We start from the raw sequence: 27,968 nt of genomic DNA, 5'->3' as shown, positions 1-27,968 counted from the left end.
CGTAATATTCGCTTTAGTGTACCTCTCAATTTTTTATCACACTACACTGACTGTCCCATTACGTGTATTATTTCACATTTTATGAATCAAAACTAATATGTCAACATACTATCCCAAGATTTTGTTAACGTAAATTGCAGACAGACATTGATGAGGGATGATAAAAAATTACGTCTACATGCCACGTGAATGTTAGAAATTCGTATTAGTGTTATAATGGCTAAATGACGCAAGGAACCTCACTTTTTTCAGCATCTACAAAGAAAAAGAAAAAAAATTCAATAACTAGTACCTTCCCCATTGCCAAAAATACCAAACCCTCAGCCTTGACCACGGTGACAGGCAATTCATTTCAATGATTCACAATACGCTGTCCGAAGGTAAATTTCCTGAAATCCTTCTGTTGCTTTCCAAAACTTTGTATTTGTGACTCCTAGTTCTTGTTTCTTTTAACAGCATATCTCTCTCTCTCTCTCTCTCTCTCTCTTGTTCATTTTACTGATTCTCTTCAGGGCATTAGAGACCTCAATCAGTACCCCGGAGATGTCTAGCTGCCAAGCTTTGCAGTCCCACCTACTAAGCCGTTCTTCAATGGACATCGATTAGCATTTACCGATATTTTGAGATATTTACTTGCTTCAAAACTTCGATCGTTCAGATATGGAATGCCCAAAGAAAGAGCCCGTTAAAAAAACAAAAGAAAGCCACATTTCTTCGATCGTTCAGATATGGAATGCCCAAAGAAAGAGCCCGTTAAAAACACAAAAGAAAGCCACATTAAGAAAAAGGTTAAGTAAGAAAAGTCGACAGACATATAAAACAAGTCAAGTACAGTAATGTACAGTGCTATTATTTAATCTTAAACATCACACTTTTGCTACAGAATATCATTAAAGAATATTAATCTTTATTATCATATTTTTAGTATTCTTTATAATATTAAGAATATTAAGAGCTACAGAATATTAATTTACGCACTACAGTTAACCTGTCTGCATGTAATCTCAACAAAATTATTTTATTTAGTAAAATGATATTTTACCGTACATTTTTTCGATCTTGGAAATCCCTTCCCTTCTGTAAATGCATTTTCCTATATTTTTACACAAAAAAATTACATAGAATTAAAAACTTGGGGAAAAACATGCCAATATTTCTGAATCGTGGAGATTGAAATAATACTTCCAAAAGGATGGATATGTAGGTTACACAATGTTTCCATCCATTCTGGAATCTGAAAGCACACAGATTATCAATGGCTCGTAGGGTATCACTTACATGCACCACAAGTAGAAAACAGTTAATCATTTAAACATACGGAGACCAAAATAAGATTCACTTGAAATCTAGAAACAAAACCAAGTTTACTTGCAGCAAATGAAAAGACATCTTCGTGTATCTTGGACAAGAAAATGTTGTTCAAGATGCACGAATGCATTAAAGCTAAGAATGAGCCAACCATCTGTGGTACAAATAAAATGAATTCTCACGGGTGACGAAAAGCTCAAGATGGTAAGAGCAGAGAATATAAATTGCCTTAGCCAATAAGTGTTATACCTAAAACTTAAAGAAAAATAGAACAATTGTAAAACTATCCAAATTCTAAAAAAGAAAAATACAGCATTAGTTATGTTTCTGGGGTGCACTTTGTGTGTAATCTAAAACCCAATTATCAGAACAGGAAAGAAATCGGAGAATCCCGAGGAAAACAAAGAAATAATCAAATTTGTATTTTTTTTTAGGTTGACTCATTTGAAAGTCAATATTTTTAGAGTCAACGTACAACAAACATGAATTTTTATTTGAATAAAAAATTGAAACCCACAATAACACTTTAGTTTTTCCATGGTTAATGACCTGTAATTTAAACCGGTAACTAATGCTAATCCATTGCACAATCAACATGTCAGTATGGTGTGGAAGGACAGCGATCTTAACTACCATGCTACCCGCGAGGAAAGCACATGAAAAAAGGTTGTTCCAAAGGAACTAACTTGTCTTACTGAGGGGACTCAGTAAGACAAGTTAGTTCGTTCTGTTGAGACTTAAAATGGTGCATGGATGGCAACCATCCCATCTCTCTCTCTCTCTCTCTCTCTCTCTCTCTCTCTCTCTCTCTCTCTCTCTCTGTAAGATACGCACGAGATACGTGAAATATAGTCAACTGACTCATCTGTACTAAAAAACGCAATTTACTCGGAAACCGGTTCGACGAAAAAAAAAAAAAAAAAGTGGTGCCACTAGTTTGAAGCCTGATAGAAAATGGGATGGGGGCAGGACGTAATCTGTAACAGTATGATACGCAGTAAGCGACAATCTCACTTTCTAACCAGACTAAAAGAGAAACGGAGAATGTTGTAATCGATGGAGTCAAAATGATGATAGACCAATTAATCAAACAATCACAGTTTCACAGTGACTCAATCCGGGGAGCGAAAGGTGCTTAAGACAGCACTGAAAACCTCGCAGATGGCTATTTGGAATTATATTTTACATTCCATACAACTGTTATTGACGAACTCATTGCTGAAATGAGAGAGAGAGAGAGAGATTAAAGCTAATTGTTTTGAATACAGATTGATAACTTAGTAAAGACACTGAATCTCTATATGCATGAAAAAATAGTCGATAGAACTCTTTTGCATTCAAAAAGCTTAGTAGAAATTTCTCTTTAATCAGAGTCTCGGATAACAAAAAAGAACTGCATAGTAATATCTAAGCTCCTACATGCAACAAAAGATTGTTGAATAATTTAATTACGTGTTTTTTCTTTGATAATCGCCAGTCTATAGACAAGTTGCACTGTTTCGTAATTCTATTCCGAACTCAGTGTTATTCCATCAGTTGAACTTATATCAGTAACATGAAGGAATGTTCCCTCAGGATTCTTCAATAAATGGTTGTAATGAGTGAGCACTGTTTCATAGTCCGCCAGCAGGAAGGACGCTGAGTCACTGGAGTCCAAAAGAGTTCCATGTTGATGCAAGTGCGGAGAAAATGACGGTTCCTGTTTTTTTGAATAATGATGAAATGATCCTTTCAGATTTTGTTCCCAAGGGCACTATAGTGAGTGGAAATTTGTATGAAGATCTGAAGAAAAGATGTTTCTCCCAGCGTTTCAAAAGAAACGTCCACATGGACTGAATAACATTCGATTCTACAATGACAAAACTAAGTCCCAATCGTGCTGCTAGGGCGCAGTTTTTTTTTTTTTTTTTTTAACAGAAAATAAAACTGAGGTTATCTCACACCTTCCATAGTGCCTACCGTTGCACCTAATGACTTTTAGTTATTTCCAACTATGCAGGATGCCCTTCGTGGCAGAACGTTTCTTAGACGACAAGCAGCTGCTCCGGCCATTCACCAATGGATTAAAGACAAACGCAGTGGCCTTCAACAGCTTGGAAGAAAAGGTGCGAAAAAATGTATATTCTGGGAATTATATTGAAAAATTATGTTTCATTTCTGTATCCTACGTATTTTATGAGAAATAAATTTTTAGAACTTATAACTTAAATAGCTTGTTTGTTTATATGCTTTACAGCGCAAGGGCAGCAAGGCCATAATGCGTCTTGAATAGCTTCAACTCACCTCGTAAAGCAGGTGGATAGATCTCTCTCTCTCTCTCTCTCTCTCTCTCTCTCTCTCTCTCTCTCTCTCTCTCTCTCTCTCTCTCTCTGTAAGATGCGCACTATTATATGCTGGGATATAATAATAATTATGTTTACGGTCCCAAGCGTAACATATCCGTATAAGTGTGCTCGGACCGATTTGCATGCTGTGCCACCTTGGGATAACCCACGGGGTAAAAATCCATACTATCTCCGCTTGAGATCAGCTAACTATAGCCTGAATTGAAGAAGACTTTAGAAATTCCTCAGTCGTTGACGCTAATCAACTCAGACTTCACACAAACCAGTGACAAGTGGCGAAACTACTTTCATGAAGGGCAGATATGTAAGGATGCTATATGGGTGCAATTCAGTATGAGAATCGACAAAAAGTTAAGTGACTTTGAAAGTGGCACGACAACCGATACTCAAACCAAGCGCGCAGGTATGAGTATCAAGGGAACTACAATCATTGCTACGGTTTTCGTGAAAGACCGTCTCTCGAGTGTATAGAGATTGGTCCAATAACAACTAGACAATGGCGAACCTGTCGGAAACAACTCGTTGATGCAAGAAGACAACAGAAGCTGACAAGACTGTACAAGGTAAAAGAAAAGCTATGGTCAGTCAAATGACAACCCAGTACAACAGTGGTAACGAAAGAGGCATTTCACAATGCACAACTCGTCGTACCTCGTCAGATGGAGAACCGATGACCGAACCAGGCTTTACTGTTGCCAGAAATAAACAAGAAGCTTCGGTTACAGTGGGCTCAGGAACATTAATACTTAACCGTGGAGGATGTCCAATCCTCCACTTACAGTACAAGAGCCTTGTACTGTAAGTGGAGGACTGGAAGAAAAAAGTTGCTGAATCCTGGTCCCTGCAGTGTCTCGCTGATGGAAGAAACAGAATATGGAGAAAACAGCATGAGTTTATGGAAATTATAACTATTGTTTTAGGCTCGCGATTGGGCCATTGTACATTGTCTGTAAAAGTGTGCGTTCGTGGGTCGATTTAGATGTACGTATTGATGTTTGTTTGTTTGTTTGCTATTTGGTTTTTTAGGAGCATTAGCAACTAAGACCATATTGCTTCGGGGATATGAGGTGGTCATTCCCTGACCTTTCTGCATCCTCCGTATTCGGTGGTCACGGGCTCGAACCCCGGTCTAATCAAGAAGAGTGTGCTACACACTGCTGCTCCTGCCCACCTGGCTACGGAGGCGCCGTACGGATTGAAAAACTCGGAATAACTTGCTAGAAAAATTGCTACTTCCTTCGCCTGAGATCTGCCAATTACAGAGTCGATTGAAGAGGAATTTAAAAATATCTTCAGTGTCCAGTGGAATCGAACCTAGACTTCTCCAAAAGAGTCACAGGTTGTGAAACCATTATACTGTCATGGAGGACACGAATCCGTGGACCCATCCTGCTAGTTGACAATGATGCGGAGTTGGTAGTAGCGTTGAAATGGTGTGAAGGTTTCGTGGTGTACAATGGGTCGCTTGATACCAGCAAAGGAACATTTAAATGCCACAGGTTATCTGGAAATCGTCTCAGACTAGGCGCATCCCTTCATGACTGCAGTGTATACATCTGTGAATGAGTGGTTATTCCAATCGGATAATACACCTTGTCAGCCAGAACTGTGCAGAACTGGTTCCAGGAACATGACAGTGAATTCGAGTCTACTGAGTGGCCTCCCCAGTCACATATCTCAATCCAATCCAGCACTTTATAGGATGGGGGCGGAACGAGCTCTTGTAACAAACACTTTCAACACCACCTCGATGAGTGAATTCCAAGACGGATTCAGTCTATATGACGTACTGGCTATTAGGTTAGTGTATCTAATAAATGGCCACACGGTGTATATTAAACTGCATGTTAAATTGTTATTGTATTAAGGAGATTAAGTGGACAGAAATCATGGGAAACCTACCCAGTAACGGGTAGGCCCACCTTTAGCCCGGATAAGGGCAGTGAAACGGCGAAGCACAGAGTCCACCAGTTCACGAAAGCGTTCCACAAGTATTTCCATCCATGCTTGCTGCACCGCTGTCCAAAATTCCACTGTTCAAGATCTTGGGCCTATGCAGACGATTTGATCCTTTCTGTGCCTGCCAGCTCAAGGGCTCAGCTTGAAATTTCTGCTAACCGGGGATAACCACTCTGGCTCCTTCAGGGTAGACATGTATAGTGTCTTATGTAAGGCGGCTCCCAAACTCTAGTTCAACTCCGCTGTGGTACACTGTGATGTTACAAAAACGCTACAGAAAGGCCAGAAATGTGTGTAATGCTATGTTTGTGCCGTGTATGTGTTTGTTATGTTGTTTAGTTGTTTCTGGCCGCTTTGCTATCAGGAAGCAACAAGCACCAAGGTAGTGCGCGTCCTGATACCCGTCTACGCCGCGAGGAGGCGGGGCACAAATGAGCTCGAACCGCAGCAAACCTCGAGTGTCACGTACTGAATGTCGAAATCATTCAAAGTATGAGCAAATAAAGTTAATTTTAACAATAAATTTAAAAAAAAATAATAAAATAATCAGGGCAGTGAATTAGAGTCTACGAAAGATAAAAATAAGTAAAAAAATAAATTAAATAAAAATAAAATTTAGTAAAAATACAGTAAAAATAAGTTAATAAAATGGGAAAAAATAAGTTAATAAAATGGGAAAAAATAATAATTAAAATAAAAAATAAAAAATCATCCTGCACCAGTGTAAGGATGCAGACCCCGCCTCAGGACCAACCTGAGGTTAGCAGGAAATAGAAGTTAAGAAGACAGTGACGTCGCTCGGCATCATACACGTTTGTTAACCAACTGTCCAAGTAGATGGTGGTGAAGATGGTACTTGAGCTTAAAAAAAATGGTGGTAGTGACGATGGTGGTGGTGGTATCACGAGGTGACGATTGTGGTGGTATCACGAGGTGACGGTGATAGAGATGCTGGTTTGGACTGGAGGTAGAGCTGGAATAAGAGTAGTTCCTGAAATTGGGACACTACTGATGATTTTTCCACGTCTGGCAAAGGCTTTATGTGCAAAATCTTGAAGAAGATGAAATTTTTCTTTGGAGTCCAAGAGAGAAGACTCATTGCCTGGGGAGAATGGTTGACACAGAGTAGGCAGAGGCTGACGAAGATCCAAGTAATATGGACAAGCGAAAAGAACATGCTGCCAGTCTTCTGGGCTGCCACAGTTACAGAGGGGTGAATCAGACAGGTTAAACATAGCAAGTTTAGCACGAAGGGAACAATGGCCAGTTAGAAGAAAAATAGTGCGGAGACTCGGACTGAACCATTTTAGAATAGACTTTTGTAATGCAAAGGACACAGATGGAATAAATTTCCTTGTGACCATACCTTTTGAAGAAGAAGACCACCGATCTTGCCAGAGTTGAACCAGGTGGTTCCAGCAACAGGTTTTTTCGGTTTTAGGATCGCAGTGGAGATATTAACAGTGAAGTCTAAAAAGTCAAGTGGAATGGCATGTCTAAGGTAATAGCGATAAGCGATTTGGAGATCCAGAGGTAGGCAACCGTTTAAAACCTGGAGCGCAGCTGTCGAGACAGTGCGACAGGTACGGCTCATCATTAAGAGCATACGTCTTTGGATAGAGAGTTTCTTTTGCATGCCAATCTTCTAAGTACACCAAAACCAGGCACCAGCGCCATAGGTACAAATCGGAACAAACAACACTTTGTACAAAAGACGAAGGGTATGATGGTTAATACTCCAGGATTGATGCGAAAGACGGACAAGCATAGATGTATACTTGGCTATTTTATCATGAAAGGCTCCTTCAGAGTGGGCTACCCAGCACAACCTGACAATCTCCAGCATCCTCCTGAAAGGGAACCTAAGCTCAACCAGATCACCGCAGATTAAGATCCATGCCACAACCATCAAGCACCGCACCCAGCTTAAGCACCTTGGTGTAATCCTGGACTCAAAACTATCCTTCCTCCCACACCTACAGTATATACAAAAGAAGATAAAAAATTACACAGCATTGGTGGCAAGGATCACCCGCAGGGACTGGGGTTTAAACCGACGTACCTTAGCCCTGTTTTACAAAGCAGTCTTTATTCCAGCCATCTCATATGTTACAGGGGTCTGGTATCATCGGGCAACTATTGTTATAAATCAGAAGAAATTAGCCACTATTCAAAGAGCAATACTAGTTACCATCACCAGAGCCTGCTGCACGGTGAGCACTCCTGGTCTACAAGTCCTCGCTGGAGTCCTCCCTCTAGACCTTGAAATAATTAGATGCGGCATGTTCTATCATCTATCCAACGGAATCTCTCCACTACCACCATTGGATTCATCACCAACCCAGCAATCAATCGTAAGACAAAGAAAAGGCGCCTTCTCGCTCACCTGCAGCAGGCCTGGCAGGACAGATGGATGACATCCACTAAGGGAGCAATTACAAAGAAATTCATTCCTGAAGTAACGTTCGCGTTCCCAAAAGCCCCAAGCTGGTTTTCCCCTGGCCTGTACATAACGTACTTCCTCACAGGCCATGGGTCGATACAAGAAAACTTAACGTCTCTGGGCATCACAGATGATCGCTGCCATTGTGGCACTGACGAATCTTGGCACCATATAATGTATGACTGTCCTGACTATGGAGACTCGAGATCTATTCTGATCACAAAGATTAAGTTGCCATAGGACCAAGAACATATACTAATTCATACCCATGACAATTATAAATACTTTTGCACGGGATGTCTTCAACAGACGAAGAACATTAAGGAGCCTTTTAAACCACCAAGACCAATAACTTGAGACAGATTCTGGGCACCCCTCTCCAGTAGCGTCAACCGCCAACCTCATTGAAGCTCAACTGAACTGAAATTCACTTCCTTCATTCAAGTTCCATCGGGCTGATATCTGCAACTGAATCTGCACGCAAGATCAACCGGGACCTTATCCCACACAAGACTCCAAACCCAGATATTGGAGACACCGACACCAACAGTTTCTCTGCCACAAGCCACATGTGCCGTGGTGTTAGCAATGGGACTCTGATGGGTCGGCGGCTCCCATAACCTATTGCGGCTAATGATGGTCTTGGTGGAGGCGTTTCTGGCACCTTACTCTCATTGAAGTGGCGGTGATTTGTGCCACTGTCGCTCTCTGGTTGGCTGAAACAATGCGAGACAAACGTTGACGGCCACGTTCATCCACCACCTTTCTCCGCCAACAGCGCTGTCCACGATGAGATGTATTCCGGAAATGGCGTATACCCCATACTGTCTTGATGCTGTCGAACGGGGATAGTGCAATTTCTCTACCACTTCACCGACCTGGATCGTGCAGTTCACTGCCACCAAGCCATTTTGGCGAACAAAAGCGAGCACCTGACTCGATTACTTTAAACCCAAACCCAGGCGGGAAGAGGGGAGACACCCTGTCCCCCCCTCTCTCCGCCGACCCTCCTTTTCCTTCTGGTGAGGCATGGACATGCCTCACTGACCACCTGGGGACATCTACTCTGTCGCCCCCATACTTCTACCTTTACCCCCCAGCCTTCTGCCTCTCCTCCCCCACTCTATCTGTACACGATGTAAACGCCCTACATCCTAAATTAATCAAATCAAAAATAATTTTCGCCCAGTCTCGGCCTATCATATCCACTGCCCTGCTCTTGCCGTTTGAATGCATGGACGCTATGCGCTGTATGCAAACATTCAAAAATAAATTACAACTGCATGTGTGTGTATATATATATATATATATATATATATATATATATACACACACACACACACTTATATATCTTCAATTTTTTTTTTTTTTTTTTTAGGTCCTAGCTGCCGAAATCTCAGGAAATTAGGTGGCAGGACCTGCCAGAGTAACTTAAGTCAAGTGAGTTCCTGGTCTGCCTCCACGGGGCGAAAGTGGGGCAACGTTGGGCCTCAATAGGGGTCCAGCGGCTAAATGACCAGATGAACAACGGTACACGACACCACACAAATACAATTCCCACACACTTTTAAATCTCTGGCTTTTCCAGTCAACTGGTTCACCCAGAATGTAAACTACGCGGAGATGGGGGAAACCCCTGGTGCCGTTGGACCCTAAACACACTTTCACTTTCACCACTTCCGCGATTGAGTGACTCATGTGTCGGGTACCCACTATCATCCCTCTTTCAAAGTCAGTTATCTGACGACGTTTATCCATACTGACTTCGAATTACGTGAATGCAGTGTACCTATATACCTGCCACGGGGTGGGTCCGTCCACTAGCGAGAAGGGTGACAGCGTCGCGTCGCCCAGGAACCCTATGAATTCTATCCTTTCAGTGTACAATACATAAAAGCTGAAAATATTCCATTCCTGCCCATTTCACTTTCAAAAGGTGCTTTATGAAGTTCTGGAACAGTTCATAAAATCTACATGAGTCTGTAATTTGAGGTCAAAAATTTTTGGTCGAAAGATGGAAAGTTTTTAAATCGGATATTTATAAAGTGATAGCCCATCGTATTCTCTTTCTATACATATATACACACCTTTAACTTCCTAGAGAGTTAAATCTGTTTTTAACAAACCGTACTTTTAAATATAATTATGGTTAGTATAATTAAGTAAATCTAAACAAAAACTTAATTCCGTTAAGTAATAGAAATTTTGTGATCGTTGTTACTGATGAGTTGCATATGTTCTTTAATGTATAATGAACTATTTATTAGTTAACACGCACAACTCTTTCATCATCGACCAAATTCCCTTTTCTTTCTTTGTTTTAAAGTTTTTTTTTCGTGGTAATTTCCCTGAAGGCTTTAATTTATTCGCAAAAATTTGGAAATTTTCGTAGCACGCTAAATTGAACGTCACGGCATATCCCAAATTTGGGAATTACTGCTAAAACTTTGTTTCTCAACAAAGAAGACGCAAATTTTATATTCAAAACAAACAGACTGCTGTTTTCCTTGCGTGATTTCGACTTCAGGAACAAAGACTCTCTTAAAAATGGCAAAGTTTTGTTTTCCACAACCATATGCCGTCGAGTTTTCTAGAATACTTTTGGAATTATTATTAATGATCGAAAAAGACATTCTGGTGGAAGCAGTGTACAAATGACAATTAAGAGAGGAAGAGATAAGATTACATCCGAAATATGGAAGAACTCAAATAGGAAAACAATCCGAACAAAAACTTTTTACACGTCCTTTTCGTTCAAGATGGGATACACCAGCCAGTACTACTTCAATTCCTTAACTTCCAAGTTCCTTCAATACAAGCAGAAGCCAGCATGTGTTCAATATCAACCATCCAACAGCGATAAATTCAACTTAAAAAAAAAAAAAAAAAAAAAAAGCATCATATCATTGATCTTTTTATTAAGTATCAGTTAGTCAGACGTACCGTTCATGACGTCTCTTTTAGTGTCTCTACTATAGAAAATATACAATACGAACCTTTATTCAATATCGAATCGAACAACCTTTGTTTCAATTAACACAAGTGTGCGGCGCGGCATGGATTCTATAAGGTTTAACTTTGGAAACCAGTGTGTTTCGAAATTTAAAGGCTGGAATTTAAGTTGTTTCTGTGCGTTTCTGTATTGTAACCATTCTTCCATCAAAATATTGTATAGTTGAAAAAAAGTTAAAGGACTTCGTTGCCGAATAGCTCTCTCCAGTATATCCCACATATTTTCAACAGGACTGAGATCAGATGAATGTTGGGGGTCAGGTGGAAATACTTTTGTTATTTATTTGGTTTTTTTTTTTTTAGGAGCATTAGCAACTAAGGCCATATTGCTCCGGGATATACGGTGGTCATTCCATGACCTTTCCGCATTCTCCATATTTGGTGGTGACGGGGTCGAACCCCGGTCTAATCAAGAGGTGGAAATACGTGTCATTCTCCTAACCATTCTTGCACGATGCGCTGTAAAGGTTCCATAAAGTGGCCACCACCTTCGGGATAAAAGTGTAACATTGCAGGGTGCAGTAGATCTGATACAAAATTAAGGAACTCCCTGGATGACATTAGACCTCCCACCGGTATCAAAGGACCTGGTCCGTGCCAACAAAACATTTCCCATACCGCGATACCACTTCCAGATGGGATGCTTGGGTTGTCTTAACAAGGCAAGCAGGGTCCATCGCTTCGTGAGGTTCTCGCCACGCTCTCTGCCTACGATCAGTGCGAAACTGTATTGTGATTCGTCTGCCCACATGACTTTATTCCACTGTTCCACTCTCCAATAACAACGTTCTCGGTACTACTGTAAACGGATTTTTCTGTTTTTCTTAGCAACAAGTGGCTTCCGAATAGGCAGGCGACTGCCAATACCCAATTTCTTCAATTTCCAGCACATGATACGGGCTGAAATAGAGCACTTCGGGGCTTGGTTGAATGCAGATGTTATTTTCTGCACAATGGATGTCCTATTTTCCGTCTAAGAAAGACTTCTTAGAGCACGACGACTTCTCTCTTGAAGTATTGTTCTTCTGCAACATTTACACCTTTGAGATGTGGAAAAACTGCTTGCTTTCCAGTCATTAAAAACCTTTGAGATGTGGAAAAACCGCTTGCTTTCCAGTCATTAAAAACCTTTGAGATGGATGCTTTTAAGAAATTAGTTATGTCTTTCGTTTCTTGAATCGTGGTTCCTGCTAAACGTACACCCAACGATAAGACCTTTTACAAAGTCTGATAAATTACGCGTTTTCTCCAATTCATAGTGTTCATATAAATTACTTTTCCACAATTACAGTTTTGTTTCGTTCTTTATTTTTTTTTCTTTACTTGAATATTTATTGAGACTTATAATGCTAACTGTTGAGAAAATTTTCTTTTCACATGAACTATAATAACTGGGGACATTGTGATACTTCAATATAATTTTTAGCAAATCACAACTGGTCCAATTTTCAACCAACGAGAACAAAAAAAGAAGCACTATATTTTAGTTATTCTTATTATAACGAAAACACAAATAAGAGTTCGTATACTCGTATTAAAATTTAGGCATCATCTTATAATGAGTAACTCATTTATAGCGTTCAGATACTTAGCAATAATGAAGTCATCAAAATCATGTCAAACAGCAGTTGAAAAATCGTGAAACTTCGTTCACGACCTGCTTCACGCATGCGCAGAATTCTGCAGCAGCCCCACGACCACTCGAATCCATGTTGCTAATAGCTTTTGAATTTTATATGAGGTTCCTTACCATTTTATTTTTTAAGGAAACAGATTTCCCTTCTCAAACCATACGATAAAAGTTACATATTTAAAATGCAGTGTTTCTCGATTAGCAATGGACATTTACATAGTGACAGTCCAAGTACAAAGCGAAAAAAAAAATTATCTACGAGGAAAATAACCGGATGGAAAAGAGACTACATTTAAAGGATAAAAAATAATCCGTTAAAAGGGAAAACACTTTAATAGTTTAATCGTTAAAAGGGGATGTCAGTGTTTTCTCACCAGTAATTTTATTTGACAGTTGGAAGATAGGAATACCTAAGAGTGCTGTCGCTAACCTATTTAACTTTATGACTAATTATCCCATTAGGAAACCAGTACTGGTGGAAAGTGTATATTGATCCCCTACCTCCATATCCATTGTACTCAGTGTGTCGTCACGATATACGATCTTCATGAAGGCTGCATTTCACACGAAAATTGCCGTTTATGTATGCTTCGTTAACGGGAATTAGATTTTCCTCTAGCACATTCCGAGACCGTTAGCTTCACTGCATTAAAGAATTTTGAAGGAGAATGTGTTGTGGTGGGAGGGGGAAGAGGGAAGCTTCACGATAAGAACATGATTTAATGGTTATTGTGTAAACAACTCTTCATTAATAGCGGTGTACAGAAGTAGACAGTGACAACTATCAAGGACAACCTTGGTTTGAGTCTAGCATCTTATCCCCACACTCGAATACACACACACTGGCCAAAAAAAAAAAAAAAAAAAAAAAAAAACGAACCTTTATTCAGTATCGAATCGAGCCGCCTTTCGAATAATAGCAAGTGTGCGGCGTAGCATGGATTCTATATGGTATTTTAGTGAGTTTTGTCTAATGTGACCATTCTTCCAGCAAAATCTTGCACAGTTACGACAAAGTTGGAGGAAGATGACTTCATTGCCAAATAGCTCTCTCTCCAATATATCCCACACATTCCAAACAGGACTGAGATCAGATGAATGTGGGGCCAGGTGGGAATCCGTGTCATACTCTCCGAACTATTCTTTCACGATTCTGGCGATGCGCTGTTGCATTATCATCCATAAAGTGACTATTGCCTTCGGGATAAAAGTGTAACATTGCTGGGTGCAGTAGATCTGATACAAGATTCAGTTACTCCCTGGATGACATCAACCTCTCATCGGTATCAACGGACCCAGTCTATGCCAACAAAACATTCCCCATACCATGATATCACTTCCAGATGCTTTTTTTTTTTTTTTTTTTTGGTAGTTGTTGGCGCATAGGCTTCTGTGGCCATAATGCACCTCCCAAGGTTTTTGCAGTACTTTGATCCAAGCCCGAGGCGGGAATCGAACCCGCGGCGGTGGCCAGGCAGGACTTTACCCACCCGGCTAGCCCGGTCGGCACTTCCAGATGCGATGCGTGTGTTGTGTTAACAAGGTCCATCACTTTGTGAAGTTCTCGCCACACTGTCTGCTTAGCATCAGTGTAAAACAAAGTGAATCGTGATTCGTCTGACAACATGACTTTCTTCCATTGTTCCACTGTCCAATCACGACGTTCTCGGCACCAGTGCAATCGGAGTTTTCTGGGTTTTTTTTTTTTTTTTTGTTTTTTTTTTTCTCTGAAACTAGTGGCTTCCGAACACACAGCAGCAGCATAACGAGGAGCTTGGGGTTAACTTCTTCCCGATCACTGTATTGAAGCTGAAGCCGGTCTTTGAGCCTTTATTTTAAAAATGTCTATAGAAAATGTGAAAAACAAATTTTATAACAAATAAAATCCTTTCTAAATATATATTAAAAATCATGATAGGCAGTATTACACCGGTGTGCAAAACTTCATGACCAGTCAGGTTTTCACCTGTAGCTTCTCATAGGAGTGGCCTAGATATGGAAAAAGCATACCATAGGAACTGATGAAGTACAGAAACGATGAAGGGAACAACACCGACACAACAACGGAAACAAAACGGTACAGAGGGACTTTATTCAAAAATGGTAGCACAGCACCGGCTGTCATGATACAGATGAATCACTGCCAAAGATGGAACAAAGGGAAGAGGTGATCCTTAGTAGGAGATATGGCCACCCCTAATGTCGATGCAGGCTTTGCACCGCCTGTCCATATTTAGAAGCTAATGCGCCAATAAAACCCAAATCAAACCATACTTAGAACAATGCTGTTGATAAGTTCTTGCGGTAACATCGTCCATTCCTCTGTCAGCGCCATCTTTAGATGGTGAACTTTTTCTGGTGGGTGTGGACGTGCCGCTAGGCGTATCCCCAGAGCATCCCATATGTGTTCGATGGGATTTAGATCGGTGGAACGGGAAGGCCAATCCATACGAACAATGCCTTCACTTTCCTAAAGCATATCAACAGCTACAGTACGATGGGGTGTGGCGTTATCATCCATAAACACGAACTCGGGGCTAATGGCACCTCAAAACAGATGTACATGGGGAAGGATTACCTTAGTACAGTAGCGTGCACCGGTTACAGTACCGTCTTCCAGTATCTGGAGTTGTGTACGTCCATCCAAGGCAATGCCTCACCAGATGAGAATACCTCGACTGCCATATCGATCCCTTTCAGTGATGTTTGCGGGGTGATACCGTGTGCCAACCTCTCGCCAGATTAGCTAACGTCCAGAATCGCTGCTGAGACTGAATCTACTCTCATCAGTAAGGAGTACCTTACCCCATTGCGCTGCTGTCCAGTCCTTGTGTTCGATGCACCACTGTAAACGGTGTCTCCGATGGGCAGGCGTTAAAGGGACACAGTGTACTGGCCGTCGGGCAAATAGTCCAACTTTGTGGAGTCGCCTGGCCACAATAATCCGCGATATCCTGCGTCCTGTGCAGCTGGTTTGCAATGGATCCCGCTGTCTGGTGTCGGTCCCTCTTGGCCTGTAGAAGTATACAGTGGTCACCATTGGGCGTTGTTTTTCGTGGACGACCACCACTGGTCCTTCGAACAGCTGTACCTGTCGTTCTGAAGGCTGATCACGCACGTGAAACGATGCTATGGGCGATACCGAACTCTGCAGCCACACTCCTCGCACTTCGACCTTCTCAATTATTCGACCGGGTAAAGTCATCCAGATGTTGTCTACTGGCCATTTTGTGGTCTGTAGCACTGTATGAAACCAGTCGAACGTCTGTAACAATCGTGCTCACCATTCAGTAATTTGCACATAACTGCTGAACTGCTGCTTTTATCTGTTTATGTGAATCCTCTCAATCACGATTCAAATTTTTGCATGTGTACCTGTTTTCTACTGAACGGCCACAGTTATGCAAATCCCCACAGGCTGTTTCGTTTAATTTTTTGGCTGTAACCTTTAGAAATAGTGTTGGACGAAAATGCAGCCGATCACACAAGTATGAGGGTAGGGTGATTGGGCTATTCTATGCAGTCTGCAATGAAGGTTTCTTTGAATTTTCAAATAAAACTTCGAATTTTCGGGGGGGGGGGGGGAGAAGCAGGATGCTCAGATAACTTCCAAACACACTCGCCAGGGAGAAATTCTCGAGAGAAAATTTTCACCTGTTGTTGATCCATCACCAATCACAGGATATTAGGATGCAGCAAATAACATCGATATACTAATATTCCAAAAATTCAAAAATTCCTTAGAGCAAGGATAGATAAATTACTTACTTTTCTACATATTTGAAGTGCAAAATTAAGTTTGAAAGTAACAGCTATTGCATGCTGTTAAATTTTTAAAGCGTAAAACTATACATGCTATAAAATATCGATAAGTAATAAAAGAATAACAATAAGAAATCAAAAAGTTAGTTTTATATATGATACACAGTTTACTCTATTAAGAATTCCGAGACACCCCCACCCCCCCTCTGTAATAGTCTTTTTGTTTTGAAACACATTTTTAGCGATATAGACGACCAGGGGTGCGCCGAAAAAATCTTGGAGTAGGGAGATGCAGAAAATAATACGAGGCCTCCTTGTGGGTATCTTAGAAATTTCGTTTTTTAAGTCCACTATACTTAAGGTTCGTTGTAAATAGTACCAGTATTTGAGAGGGCAAATGTTCGAATCCCCTCCACACCGAGATTCTAGTTATGCCTGCGCGCGCACACACACACACAAAACCGTTGACGATTACGTTTTCTAAGAGGGTATGTATACAGGAGTACATTTCTTGTATCCGGATGGGAACAAACACTCCTGGAACATGTTTATCCTCGTTTGCAATTAAAAATAATTTTTTTCCCTAATTTTATCTTTAAAAATCATAATGCGTCTTATAGGCCTGTTATCACAGCATATTTCAATACTTAAAGAAAGAATCTGATTTAATTTCAGAAGTCGATTACTTTTGTAGGTGGACTTATATATAACAACAAATCGTGGTATTTGCGCAAAATTTTCAGTTTGCTGACATCCAGCATCCAACTGAAAATTGTTTTACACTTGATGTCCTTGGCCCGCTCTGATCACTCGGCGACGGAGTCCTCTTGAAATTAAAACTTCCTAAATCAGGAAGTTTTAATTTCCTATCTGTGCTCATACATATTGTTTAGTAATATGTATTAATCAATATATGGTATATATACGTTTCTGTTCCTCAAGTCTGCTTTATGCAAACGTTCCCAGCAGATTATATCGACTGTATGCGCCTGGTGTTAAAACAGACTCTTCCTTGTCACATAAACCTGCCTCTTGAAAAATATTTAACGAATGACGGTTTCTAAATATGCTTTCACCTTCCATCTTAAGACAAACAGAATGTGTGGATATCAGGCAGGAATATAATTCTAAAAAAACTTGTTTTTCCAGAGCAAGCACTACGAGCCCTTGTTTACAGTGAACCCTGCTAGAACCGTGATTACTTAGGTGTTTTTGGTTGGTCTTTTACCAAATACAAATAGATACTATCATCACTGGGAATTTACAAGAACTCATTTCTTCCTTCCACTCAGCCTAACGTTTTTCATCCGAGAACTGGAAGGAAGCTGGGGAAGGTACAGCAACAGTATAATTCTTTCCCCCTTTGCATTCCTCTGAGTACATGGCACCATTCAGTTGGTGCCGTAATTCGAAACTTCAACAGGAATGGATTTCTAACACACTCTCCATCAGGACTATCACACGTTTGAGAAATAAAATTTACATGATAAACATGACTAAACTATTAGAGGATAGCATTTAAGAGTGATTAACTAAATATAAAAAATCTCTTTTAATTGCGCTGAAAATTATTTATGTTCCCGAATAGGAATGGTAAAGTTAGGAATAGACAAGCTCTGACATGGTGATGTGTATTTCTCGACAAGTTGAGTGGAGTTAGTAGTTGATATTCTTAAAATTCTCACCACGATCTCACATTCACGAAGTTGTGTGTAATGTGGACTTACAAAACTGAGACAACACTGATCCATGAACAAGTTAATGGTAAATACAATGGGAGACAAGTAAAGTAATTAGCCCGATTTTACAGTGCGGTTTTTACGGGGTGACTGGGCAATCAGACATTTCCTCACATCTTTCACTGCGCACAATATTAATACAAGGATTGTATTAGCAGATTCTAAATCAAATCTAAAAACTGGTTTCTTTACTCTCAACCATGAACTTCAATTTATTATTCTGATTAGAACAGAAAATTTTCGTTACAAATGGGTGCCTCCCAACAACTGTATGGTTGGCTTAGCCTAGTGGTAATACAAGCATTTGAATTGACTTTGTTCAAGCCCTCGGTCAACTCAAATGCGTGTAAACTCATGTGCGGATAAATATGGCGATGTTATTGTATTATCTCTGCCTTGTGGATTCCTCTGACCTCATGCAGCCATCCTGGAGTATAAACCGAAAATTTATTATATTTAACACCAATGAAAACTTGGTGTTAAATATAATAAATTTTCGGTATCTATGGTGTGCAGTCGTTGGATTAAACAATTCAAATTGGGAAGAGGATCAACTGAGGATGAACCTCAATCTCCATGAACTGAACATGGGACATCTCTAGATATTTTTCTGAAACTTCAGAAAATGATTATCTGTGACAGAAGAAAGATGAAGGTGTCTATACTAGAAGAGAATTTTCAGGCTACACGTTCCAGCCGTTTTCCATTAGAAAAAAAAAAATCCTACATGGGCAAGTTCTGCTAGTGGCGCTAGATTACAGCACTAACGCTCTTGGACGATTCGAAATTACACAGCATAATTTAAGCACCACTGAAGAAAGGTCTGAGACATTCCTTTTAAGAATTCTGATTGTAGATGAAACTTAGCATTATCATTCTTGGTACAAAGTAAAACTCAAAGGAGTGAAAACGGATGAACTCATCTAATAAGAATATAAGAATCTAATAGAAACTTAACCTAATATCGCAGAAAACAGACAACGTTGCAGTCAACTAATCCAGGAAAGTTCAAAGGCGATCGATTTAAAATGCAGCTTCAAGGAACTGAACCACCCATTGGCCTAACTCGGATTTTTTTTTTTTTTTTTTTTTTTTTCACTCCGTGGCTGACTTAGTCGGTCTCAGGCGTAAATATCAAGGTTTCCCCCGGAAAAGCCGGGGTTTTTCATCTAGAAAAGCAGGCAAATTGACAAGAGAACACGCAATTTACAGACACAATATGCATGAGTAGTAATCAATAGAATCATTGTTATATGTAAGTGAATCACCGAAATGGTGAAAATGACATCATTTTTTTATCATATCTCATATTGTGAATACCGTCACGATATATTAATAATTATTGTTTAATCAAAGCAACATTTTCACACTATTGTCCACAATCAAAAAGTGAGAAATAGACATATGAGGACAGAACGAAATAGAAAGCAGTAAAGTATGTTGGGAAGAAAAATAGCAAAAATATAATCGAACGAGGAATAGTAGGAATATAAATGCGTGTGTAAAAGTAAATATAAAAATATGATAGTTTCTTGCACTGTGGCCAAGTTGTCTGATATTGCACTACTTCGAATAAGCAACGCTTCGCCAGTGGAGAAGATTGTTGTTACGTATTCTCAGTGGGTACCACCATCACGCAGACGGCCGTTTCAAGGCTGTTTGGTCGCTCATCAGTAGATACCCTGCTGTTGCAATAAGTGACAACCCAGTTATGAAGTATAACTTCACAATATGAGTGACGCCAGTTGGTATACAGCAGTACAGGCTAAAAGAATTTGGAAGGAAAGATGCTGCCTGTCGAAGATGGTTCTCGTTGTGGCAGTCCATCAATTTCAAAAAACCAAATCACTCAATCGCTCGTTTGTGATCAGATCAAGAATGATCGACGTTTGACTACAGAAGTTACTAGGAAATTAATATTTCTTAAAACATGTCAATCAACAGTAACACAAGATGTAGGAATGCAACGCGTTTTACCAAATTTGTGCTTCGCATCCTCACTGACGATCATAGACAGGGGTGAGTTCTCGCATGTCAGGATCTTCGATAACATGCTACTGCTGCAGTTGTTGATGAAGATCCTGACATGCGAGAACACTTTGTTTCTTCCATCATTACTAGTGAGAAATCGTGGCTATGCTCCAGAAACAAAGGCCCAGTCATTTCAACTGAAGACCTCAGTCTTCTTAATTCTGTCAGCAATGGCTTATTATAGCAGCACTCACCTGGTGAGTGCTGCTATAATAAGCCATTGCTGACAGAATTAATGAGAACGTTAACAGTATGTACTTCAAGCTCTAGCTGAATAATTATATAGACATCTTCTCCAAAGCCAAGAAAAAATCAAGATAAAATGTGAACATTATGCGGATCGTATTTTTTTTTTTTTTTATTATTATTGACTCACAGGGAATTTATCATGAATTTGTCTCGCATAGTCAAACAGTGAACCAGGAGTACTACGAAACAGTTTTATGGTGATTATAGCATGTATCAGAAAATAGCGATTCAAGAAATTGGCACTTGCACCTTTACAACTCCCCTGTTCTTTACTTTTTCCATTCAAGAATTTTTTGTGAAGCATTCTATCACTGTGGTTGCTCCGTCCGCCACTCTCGCCGAAGTTAGCTCCCTGTGGTTTTTTTTTCTCAGTGGAATTTTAAGTTTCCATTGAGAAGGTACAGATTTGCAACGACTGATTAACATATTCAGAACGTGACACAGGAACTGTTATCATTCTAAAGGAAGCCTATCTGGAATGCTTTAATAGGTATCAGAATCGTTATAATCAGCGTATAAAGTGTCAAGGAAACTATTTCAATGAAAATTCATCTGCACAGATGGTGAGCTTTCTCAAAAATTTTAGAACATTTTGATCACACATCTTTTCTAGAGATTCGAGAAAGAAGCTACTCTCACAGAATCAATAAAGATCTTGGGAACCTAAAAGCTATGCTAAAAAGGGCAATTTCTATTGCTCTTATATTTTTTATGACATAAAAAATATAAGAGCAATAGAAATTTTTATTGATGACTCAGGCTTAGTTTGGATTTCAATCAAGAGAAAGCTGCTTTTGTTTTGGTAACAGGAATATTCACTAAACTTTGCATACTGAAACATAGTATCCTCTTATCCGCAGTTTTTAAGAAATTCAAAAAGAGACAAGAATTTAAAAAATGCTCCCATTAATGTAGGTCTTCCATGTGTAACATTGGCCTTTTTGTTGTTGGAGCGTTTTTTTTTTTTTTTTTTTGCGCAAGGGCTACTATGGCCAAATTGCGAATATTAGCCTTTTAATGGAATATGAGTATGTTCTGTATACTCGTATACATTCCAATATACGTAATATTCCAATTGCATCAAGCGCTCTCTGATATATACTAGTGGACACTCCATTAGGTACACTTATCTAAATGCTAGTAGATTTCTCTTTGGTTCTCAGAATAGCCTGGATTTGTCGTAGCATGGACTCGTGGCACAGAGGTGCTGATCCATGATCATTCAATCGCTTTCGACAGTTGTTGAAAATTAGATAATTGCTGATTCCTACTCCAAAGAGCTCATTCTACCTCGTCCTACAGGTATTGAGATCTGCTGACCGGGAAAGCCACCACAGCAGGCTGAATTCAATCTCACGTTCGCTGAACCAGTTCTGAACAATTCTGATCTTGTGACAATGCGCATTATCATTACTGAACGAACCTATATTTGCAGATGGATTTGTTTCTGAAAAATTGTTTCGGGAAATGCTATTTGGAAATTGTTTTCGGGAAACAATTTCCAGATAACTTGTAGCATCCAAATGTTGTTGTTGCACTGGTAAAGGGCCTAATATGCACCACGAAAACGCTATTACACCGCCAATCAGCCTGTATTGTTGATACCTAACAGCTAAAGTCCGTGGACTCGTTCTCTTATCGCGGTATTCTAGTCCTCCCGTTAGCGTGAAACATCGGGAATTAGGATTCGTCAGACCAGACAACGTTCTCCAATCATCCGCTATTCAGTGTTGGTGTTCTGAACCAGTGTAATCATACCTTTGGTTTTTTTTTTTTTTTTTTTTCTGAAAGGAACCCGGTTCGGTCGTTGGCTGCGATACTCAGTCCATGATAAGGTACGACAAGTTGTGCGTTCTGAAATGCCTTTTTGGTTACCACTGTTGTAGTGGATTGTTATATGACGAACTTTAGCCTTTATGTTACCCTCACAAGGCTTGTCAGCCTCCACAGGCCTCTCAAATCAACGAGCTATTTCAATACATTATATTCATTACATATTACATTTACTACTTTTGAAAAAACTCCTGTCAATGTATTTTAACATTATTTAGCAGGTCGCAAATCAGAGTTCTTTTATTCTTGAAGTTTACAGTTACAGACACACCCGATACAATCTCGATACACAGTATGGCAGCTTCCGAGATACTCACACTGGTGCGTCTGATGCCGACCACCTGCCATGTCTTCACCTGCATATCTGATTTATATTGCATGGTACGAACACGTTATGTGCTTACTGAAGGAGCGTTCCATTTCATGAAAACAGTGGTGTATCTAATAAAGTAGTCATTCAGTGCATGTCGTTGCTTAGATACCTGTTTAAATTGCCAACTATCAGAGGGTCGCTTTGACTGGACAATTGTATCTTATCCACCTTCTGGAGTAATAGTACAAATTAAACAAATATTGTTCAATTTGTACTATAAGTCATGTATTAGAGTTAATAAGGCGCTTTTCCATGTATTAGGGTTAGCAAGAAACTTTAAATTCCTTGTTAACCAGAAACCAAAATTTTCCTCTTTTTTAAACATGGTTAATAATGCCAGACATCTTGTTCGAATAATCGAATTCGCTTGATCTAATAAAATGAATATCGTTCGGAATACTCTACTCCGTTCTCCCTTACATAGTGTAAATTTAATTTATATCAGACTGTAACTACAAAAATCATTAGGAACACACACACAAATGATCTCATAAGACCACTTTTCATATCTGAAAGGCATGCAAAATTATTTGGTAAATAATTTTTAAAATTTTTTTAAAATTATTTACCAAATAATATTGGTAAATAATTTAATTACCAAATAATATCGTTATTTACCAAATAACGGGGCTTATTTTAAATTTCTAGCCGTCCTTAATAATTTTATGACATATCTGATGGTCACTAACTTATACTTTCATTCTATATTTTATAGAACAAATAGTTTAAATATTCTTCTCAATTATAGTTTGCAATAAACAAGAATATTAACTTGAAGCGAGTCCCAAAGGAGAGGAATAGTCAATACTTTATCCAACGTATTACTCTATCCCTATTTGATAAAGACTTCCGTTTGGCAATCGAAGTTCCTAATAGGAATATCTCAACCTTATAGAAGTCATTAGTTAAATCTAATTGCCTATTCCACAGTGGAAGAGGTTCCCAACAATGGACAGTCCTTCCTCTTCAACTTTTTGGCAACTTCATTTTATCAAACAAACTTAATTAAAATTAATTACTTTGAGCAACAGAATGATTAGTTCTAGATAGTTACATTTATAATAGTTATGTAAAGTAGCTTGAAAGTTTTAAGATGAAATGTTATAAGACTGGATAAAGCCTGAATTTTTGATGATCTCTTATGGCCAGCACACTAGCTACGTTCATTTACTGAACTCGCATAGGTCTTTTCACAACACTGTGGGATACAGATTTCTAAGCAAAAATCTAAAATCATTCTGATTTAATTCATCTTTACATGATTTTATCGACAGTTCCATTTACAGGAAAAGGGGTGGACATGACATACACACACATAGAAAAAAAAAAAAAAAAAGAAAAAAAAACAGATTTGTTCTGTTTTTTTTTTAATTTTAGCCTAGATAGCTCAGAGCAAGAGACGTCAGTGTGCACCGGATAACTGGGTTCTGATCTGAAAGGACTAAATAAGTCCGCGTCAACGGGATTCGAACTCACAAAGTCTCCAATGTAGATTATGTAAAACGTATGATGCATGGAGACAAAGAGTACAGTATTTCACGTGTGCAAAGTTAACAAGGGGTTATTTCGTATTACCATTGGATGTTTCAATTCACCAAGTGGCAATTCAATTCAATTTTCCTTATATTCTAACAAGACAGTTGAACAATAGATAATTGACGTTTTCCTGCTCTAATATGTTTCATAAGGTGATAGGTACAGAGCAAAATAAGCGTGGAATTGTTTTTAAAGGAAAGAAATTTTTATTTTTTGTTAAGACGGGTAATTTAGTCCATCCGGTGTTGCATTAGTTAATTTCCAGGATTTCGTTCAAAATTATTAACATTTCACTTGAAATTGTAAGTCATCGCAAGATTGCGTGCATCTATCCAGTTCAGTCAAAATGATTTCTTGTATTTTTATTCGTATTTTGCTTGGTAACCCCCCCCCCCCACAAATCGTGCTTTACTGATCTCCTGTTTTTCCTTGTTTCTACAGGCACTTTGTTGTATAATTTCCTGTTTTAAGGCTTCATGCTAGTTCTTAAGCTACCTTCCATCAGTCAAATCCATAGTGTGATTATAGATTTTCTGATAATAGTAATTTTAAACTCTGTAATGCACAGTATTGTTCAGTGTTGGGCGAATGAATTCTTAAATGGACGGAGTCCACTGATAACTCAAGAACCGGATAACTAAAAATATCCATGATTTCTCAATATCTTCACTACAAGCAGTCTATAATAATGGAGAACAAAAAAGCTGCTGAAGAGATTATAGATAAACGAAACTTTATCGGCAGAAACTGCACAATCCATCTCATCATGAACTGAGGATGACTATCAGCACATGAGGATAGGTTACAAGACACTGAACAAATTTATTTTAACGTATCCTCAGTTTCTTATCATCAATTGTATTCAAGGACGAATCGTGGGATTCGTTTTTTCATAAGGAAACCAGTTTATCACGATATAGTGACCAGAGCTCAGAGAAATATTCTTAATGCGAAACAGCTTAAAGGTTAGTTTGTCTCTTCTGCATTATGAAAAACTGGAGTTTATGATGTTAACACCGACTGATTCATGGTTGAGTACCTTCACGAAAATGCTCTCTATCCACATAGCATATTCAGTGGAGTGGTTCGAATTTTTCCTTGAAAACAATATTGACTTTCTGCATCATATTTCATGAACTTCCTGATCTGCTTCCGAGTGGTTCTTTCAGCTTTCCTATGAGGACAAACGAAAATAAACTTCAGGTATGCGTACGCTCTGTTTCATATATTAGTGGCACGATCAAATCGAGCACTGGTTAATACCAGTTATCAGACCCATAAGTCCGTGAAGGCAGAAACATATTTTTTAAAATATTCGTATAATTTTATTATAACTGCATTATTTTAATTGTCTGGATGACTCTAAATAACAGGTTTTAGTTTCATTACAAGAGAATGTTCGAGTATCCTTATGAAGAAAGTGCTGGTCAAACTAAGGAAGAAACGATAGGTTAAGTTAACCGATGAAAATGTAGTTGGGAAATGAATAGTTATTTTGTTGCAGATTTGAACCAAAGCGTATTTTTATCATCATTAATCGATTAGCTTCGAAAAATATAATTCAGTGAAAACTGCCACATATTGAAGAACCTAACCTAATTTAGCTACAGCACTGCGTGCAGATATATCTTAGAAGCACCAGTTTAGAGAAACGATAAGGTATGTGAGTGAATTTACTTTTAGTAACTATTAAATTAAGAAACTGAACTTGTATTTCATTATTTACAATTAATTTTAAGGGTCCTAAAACTGCGAATGCGGTAACTATAATTCTTATTATAAGGCAATTCTTCTTTGCAGTACAGTACTTCATTGCTTAATTTATCATTAATTCGTAAAAGTATCTTTTTCTCCTAATCAAGATTTTCCTGTGCTTTTTTACATTTGTGTCAAAGGTTTATTTCCCTCCTCCGACATTCGTATTGACTTTTACATTCATTCCATAAATAATTTCATTAATCATTATATGGCTTAAATTAATTTATTACTCTTTTGTTTGTTTTACTAGCATGCATGTGCCTGCTTATTCTACATTAAAAACCCGAAAAAAAAAAAGAAGAAAAACAATGGATGCGGCATGACATTAAAACTTACGCCCTGCATCTATACATAAAAATTAATTAACCACTTCTGATCGCAACAACTCTTCAAAAAAAAAAAAAAAACCCGCTGCATAAAACAAAGGCAACTGATAATAAAGTCTTAAAAGCGATGTTTAAAACGTCATTAAGTTTCAGAGGCCTTCCAAAAGTAGCGCCAGGTTAAGGTCTTTATCATGCCCTCATACCGTCACCTCCAATAAATACCGAATGTATCAGAAAATAGCGATTTCATTGAACTAATCAATATTAAACTCACCGTTTGGATACTGTTGCGCCTCTCCAAACCTGTAGAAAGGGGGTCTGCCCCAGACGTGGGGCAGTACAGCGAACACAACAAATAATAACCAACATTTAAATAACGGGATAGCGAAACCCATGGTGCCCACGGCCAGTGTGACCAGTCCACTTCTCCACTCTGCATCGGTTAGCATTCGCCATTTCATTTATAAAACTTTCCGTGATTCTGTCTTCCCCACTGTGCTTTCCCCACCCCGTGCAAGTGACGAGAGGGAGCATCTTCACGAGCTGGCCTTGAAGGTATGTGACGCCACCAGCCTACACCGATGAAGCGTGGTGTGTGTTGTGTGTGTAAGCCTGTGCGGGCTTTAGCCAGGTGAGATTGCACATTTCACATAGTCTAACTGGTGGCAACTTCGAAGAATTTTGTAGCCGTCATTTCGTTCGTCGGAAGGATTGTTAAGACTTTTTTTTTTCCTTTCTTTTTTCCCCCTCCTCCTTTTTTAAACTTTCCCTAAAGGGTTGTCAGTGGTTCAATGAGAATTTCGCTCCTCCTTGGAGCCACTTAACGCAAAGAATTTTTCAAAGAATACAATGGAGGTAAACGAACTCATCTCGAATCCACGTGAAGATTCTGTTTGCCCACTTGTGTGCGATGTCTGTATGGATGACCTACTCAAAGAGGTCATGTATGAACAAGCGACCTGGATATAAGCCGCTAAGGAAAGGGATTTGTGCATGAATACCGTATTATGTAATTGGCATAAGCGAAAGTACAAACAACCACACACCATTGTGTAATGAGAGTGGACGACAAGTGAAAGAGAGAAGCTCTGTCAGAGAAAGTGAACTGTTTTTGTGTGTACATATCTCAACAAGGAACGCGGTCGGATTTCTTCAATATCTGAAAGATGATTCTTGGCAGCGGAGGCAAAGCTAACCGACGAGGGCCTTTCTAATGAGGTGATGATTCTATGACAGGCACTTCACCAAAAATGCTCAGAGGGAAAGAGATGGAATCGATTAATTACTTGCTTTTTTATGGTTCCTTATCTGGTTAGTTTGTATTTTAAAACAACGAAATGTAACGGATTCTTTTTTAGGAAAAACAAGGCAGGAAAAACAAGGCAGGAAATAACTTCGATAGAATCGGAATGATTTAAAGCAGTAGTTTCCAAATTGTGGAGCGCGAATTTTTGAGATGTGGAGTGGGGGTGGGGGATTGCTTTACGGCATTTAGTGGTTTCCGGCTTTTTGGATTTGTCAAAACATTATTTTCAATTTTAATTGTAAAAGAGATACTAAACAAACAGAGAAAAATGACACAAAAAAAAAGCAAAAGAAAAAAAGTTGCTTTCAATATAATATGCTTTATGATATTACCTTCAAAACGAGGTAATATCCGT

At 39.0% G+C, this 27,968-nt stretch overlaps 1 protein-coding gene across 1 annotated transcript in view; it reads right to left on the bottom strand.

Annotated features, from left to right (window-relative positions):
- LOC150078175 (uncharacterized) overlaps positions 1-26,732 on the bottom strand; it is a 136,116-nt gene extending 109,384 nt beyond the window's left edge. Inside the window, exon 1 of the mRNA XM_090384693.1 lies at positions 26,582-26,732. Within this exon, the coding sequence (XP_090240819.1) occupies positions 26,582-26,702 (121 nt within the window). The 5' untranslated portion in view covers positions 26,703-26,732. The remainder of the gene's footprint in view (positions 1-26,581) is intronic.
- Positions 26,733-27,968: the final 1,236 nt, after the last annotated feature.

The sequence above is a fragment of the Mastigoproctus giganteus genome, chromosome 11 (assembly GCF_048544385.1).
Source record: "Mastigoproctus giganteus isolate SK-2022 chromosome 11, ASM4854438v1, whole genome shotgun sequence".
NCBI lineage: Eukaryota > Metazoa > Arthropoda > Arachnida > Uropygi > Thelyphonidae > Mastigoproctus > Mastigoproctus giganteus.
The sequence above is the reverse complement of the archived record's forward strand: the minus strand, read 5'-3'. Positions and strand labels throughout refer to the sequence as shown.